This window comes from Cucurbita pepo, unplaced genomic scaffold (assembly GCF_002806865.2).
Source record: "Cucurbita pepo subsp. pepo cultivar mu-cu-16 unplaced genomic scaffold, ASM280686v2 Cp4.1_scaffold001868, whole genome shotgun sequence".
NCBI lineage: Eukaryota > Viridiplantae > Streptophyta > Magnoliopsida > Cucurbitales > Cucurbitaceae > Cucurbita > Cucurbita pepo.
The window spans coordinates 1-3729 of record NW_019647974.1 but is presented as its reverse complement, the minus strand read 5'-3'; the positions used below and the strand labels follow the sequence as shown (position 1 = coordinate 3729).

The window sequence follows — 3729 nt, the reverse complement described above, 5'->3', positions numbered from 1 at the left end:
GTCGGCGATCGCCGGGAGCGGGCATGGACGACGGTAATTCCGACAACTTGGCCGTTCCCGCCATGATGACTATTATTTCGTCACGTTTTCAAAGACGACACTCGAAATCCGGTCTTCTCCATTTCTATCACTGAGGTATACGATGCTCGCCTTCTACTTTTTTTCTTAAAAATTTCGGTGGACGGAGAAACTTTCAAATCTCTGTGTAACTGCGATGAAACTGCAGAATATGGAAGAGGAATGCGGCTTCTATGCGTGGTTCTGTAGCATTATCCTGGCCGAGTATGTTTGGCAGCAGAAAACACGATTTTCTGGTGCTAATCTTGTTGAGGTACTCGCGTAATATCCATTTCTCTTGAATCCGTCTCAAATGAGGTCCGCTGAATGTAAATAATCAGTTTAGTTAGGGTGATATGCTTGATTATGTTGTTGCGGGGAAATGTAATGGCNGAAATAGGGTGACTCTGTGACCTCTGAATTGGTTGCAGCTCGGTGCTGGCACTTCGTTGCCTGGATTGGTTGCGGCTAAATTAGACGCTAATGTCACATTCACCGATGATGCTAATAGAGTGAAGGTATTGCTTCGTCTTAGTTGCTTTGCCCNTTGCAGCTCGGTGCTGGCACTTCGTTGCCTGGATTGGTTGCGGTTAAATTAGACGCTAATGTCACATTCACTGATGATGCTGATAGAGTGAAGGTATTGCTTCGTCTTAGTTGCTTTGCCTGAAAATGTAAGTTTCATTTCATGCGCCAATAGTCAATAGCTATGTTAATTGGAGCACCATGGGCAGTTAGATGCTTGATCTGAGGCCGATTCTTCAATCTTCAGGTGCTGGATAATGTTAGGGCCGTAGAATCAAATTGGGATTCAGTTGCCTCTCTACTTTTGCATCTCTGTTTATCGAATTAAAATGANGGTGCTGGATAATGTTAGGGCCGTAGAATCAAATTGGGATTCAATTGCCTCTCTACTTTTGCATCTCTGTTTATCGAATTAAAATGAGCTGAAACTTGAGTTTGATGTTTGTCGGGAAGCATTTGATGATCCCTGTTCTTCCGTGGCCGTTCTTCTCCAAAGTTCACCGGTGGGTCAGTTTCTATAACAACAATCTACCACAATCGCAGGTAACTTGATAATTGAAAATATTTTCTTACATGATGGGAAAGAAGGGGAAATTGGCAGTGCTGGTCACGATGGTTTTGACTGTGACTATTATCATTATTATCATTGTTTTCTACCTTTACCAATTCACTGTTATTCAAATTGTGTTGTGGGTACCATCCCATTGAGTTCTTGATGGTCACATGGGTATTGAAGTGTGAAAAGTTTGTTGATGGCTTTGTCTTCATGCTATATCGAAGAAGGCATCAAAGCTGCATCAATTGGCTGAGATTGTTCTCAATGGGGAACCAGTCAAGGTAACAAAATGCATTTATTAATAAGTAGAAGGCTTTTTTCTCTCTTAGCACACCATTTATTAATATTTGACCCCTTGATCGAAGATTTTACATCTTAATATGTTGAGTTATACTCAGTTTGACATACGTGGAAGTTATATATTCCCGTTCCCGGTCTGTTTTAGGTGTTCTGGTAATTTTAGGTCCAATGGCATGTGGTTGAAATTTTGAGGGAACCATTTTGAAAACGAGTGCACTCGTGCAAGTTGAAACTTTAATTATGCATAACTTGTATGGAATGAAATACCTGATTTTGGGAGTTCAACTACATATATATGAACAGGAGATATTGTGCATTACAAACCATCAATTAGCTTACAGTTTTGTTTTCATCCTTTCGAGGATGCATCTGTTATCCCTTTGCATAATTGTGGGTCCTTAATGCGGAGTTGGACAATGTTTATCGCCGTCCCTGAGGCAGTGGCATGCGAAATTGCCGGCAGGTGTCAGCTGAAATAATAAACGTTGTTACTGTTCTTCATCTGCCGACAAATCTGCCGGGAGAGGGGGGAGGGGAGTTGAATCAAGAGTAATTTGGTTGTTGTTTTGTTGTTGCCAAATCTATGATTATATTACTTTTAGGACTTGCTTATTAACTTTTATTAATTCATGACCCATTAGTCCTCCCCCACCCTGAAAAAAGATGGAAGTTGGTTAACTTGTTGCCTATTTATGGCATCAATTTCTCACTCTACATTTGCCTTTGACAATTGGATCATTCATAATGACTGTCCTGATTCGACTTCTTGCCTGTCGGGGTTTTCTGCACAAATTTTGATTGTTTTTAGGTGTCTTGAGCTGTAACGAAGTAGCTTATATCTGAATCCTATTAGATTCTTATCCATAAAGTTCAGTTATGTAGGTGGTGGAGGCATCACAATAAAGGGAACTTTATCTCTAATTGGAGACATATGAGAATAAAGGCAAAAATAAAGGCATTCCATTAGTGGAAATATATGAGAACACATTTGTACCGTGATTTCAACAGTACTGAATACAAGCTAGCTATGGGTACTTTACTCCCGCAAACAAAACACACACAGCTATTAGGAGTAGCTCTTAGTTCACTGCCCTACAATTCTTCCTGATCTCTTGACCTCCAGTGATGCTACTCATCTTGATCATAGAATTAACAAATGCACGGTTAAAAGCTTCCTTTGAACTTGCAAACTTATAAACAAGATTCTTGGTCTTAGGAAAGTTTAGCAGAGCTTGGTCAGAAGAAAACAGGGCCTTCTTTTGGAGTATCAGCCTATAATAATTGTTGTCAAATGTGGTTGATGAAGTATCCATGTAAGCACCAGCACTTTTAGCCTTGTTGTTTACTGGGCATGTGTTTCTTAGACTTGCTGCAAAGGACGGATTCATCTCAGGGTCGACGTTGCTGGCTGGACAGAAGTTGCGAATTCTACCTTCAAAGGATGAGCAATGAGCAAATCCCAAGGTGTGTGCTCCTGCATCATATAACATTGACAATGCTTACGTTTACACTGAATATTCTCTGATTCTTATGAAAAATGTGTATACATACTGTGCCAAACTGCTGACGTTGTGTTAGTACTTGAAATTTTCATTCTGAGTTTGTATTTTTATGTGGTTTACCTGAAAGAGCCACTAGGTCGTCCAAGGATAATCCCCTTTGGGAGAAGCTTTGTTGCAGCTGAGAAATGTTGAACCTTGGAGATGGCAATTGTATTGTTTCACTAGCCTTTGATATCCTTCCATCCTTTCTCCCTTTGGGAACATCCCATGTTGGGCCTCCAGACTGTAAGACATTCACACACAAAATTATACCATTTTACAGAGATAAATGTGTTGGACGAAGGAAAAAGACCATTGAATTATATGGTTTCTTACAAGCACAACTGCATCCCTTGCAGCTAGAGCCACAATATCAGCGCAAGAGACAACACCGGGGCAATAGGATTCCAGTTCTTTCTTTGCGTTGTCGATCACGAAAAACGAGTGCAAAGATAAATTAGGAGGCCCATCTTTCTCAGCTTTGTTGTTACCTACTGAATTCAGCAGTACAGATGCATCACAGCCCTTCACCCAAGCAAACAAAACCAGGTTAGTTTTGTCAAACACAAAGAAGTTTAAACGTGTTGAGAATTCTAAAGAGAATACCCTTATAAAACAGTCATGAAAGTGCATCCGGAGGAGTCCCGCAGGGACAGTCTTGTCTTTGTAAGCTGCACTCCTGACAGCTTTATTAACGATGAAGTCAACACCTGGACATGTCTTCTCGTAGTAGTCTAAGCTCAGTGAACT

General features: G+C 40.7%; 1 protein-coding gene, 1 long non-coding RNA gene and 1 pseudogene across 4 annotated transcripts; 2 read left to right on the top strand and 1 right to left on the bottom strand.

The window, feature by feature from the left end:
- Positions 1–23: 23 nt before the first annotated feature.
- Positions 24–998, top strand: LOC111786521 (annotated as a pseudogene).
- A 7-nt stretch (positions 999–1005) lies between these two features.
- Positions 1006–3720, top strand: LOC111786520. 3 transcript variants are annotated; one of them, XR_002813792.1, is made up of 6 exons: positions 1006–1125; positions 1366–1419; positions 2803–2902; positions 3068–3225; positions 3339–3528; positions 3599–3720. It is a non-coding gene; the product is annotated as an uncharacterized LOC111786520 (long non-coding RNA). The 3 variants fall into 3 exon arrangements; XR_002813791.1 differs by having other exon boundaries at positions 1363–1419; XR_002813790.1 differs by lacking the exon at positions 1006–1125 and having other exon boundaries at positions 1138–1419.
- LOC111786519 (peroxidase 64-like) lies at positions 2377–3723 on the bottom strand. The gene is made up of 4 exons (XM_023666766.1): positions 3586–3723; positions 3316–3504; positions 3061–3223; positions 2377–2912 (listed from the first exon to the last, which is right to left on the bottom strand). Exons 1-4 carry the CDS (start codon positions 3610–3612, stop codon positions 2518–2520), a joined length of 774 nt encoding a protein of 257 aa, XP_023522534.1. The 5' UTR covers positions 3613–3723; the 3' UTR covers positions 2377–2517.
- Between the last annotated feature and the right edge of the window lie 6 nt (positions 3724–3729).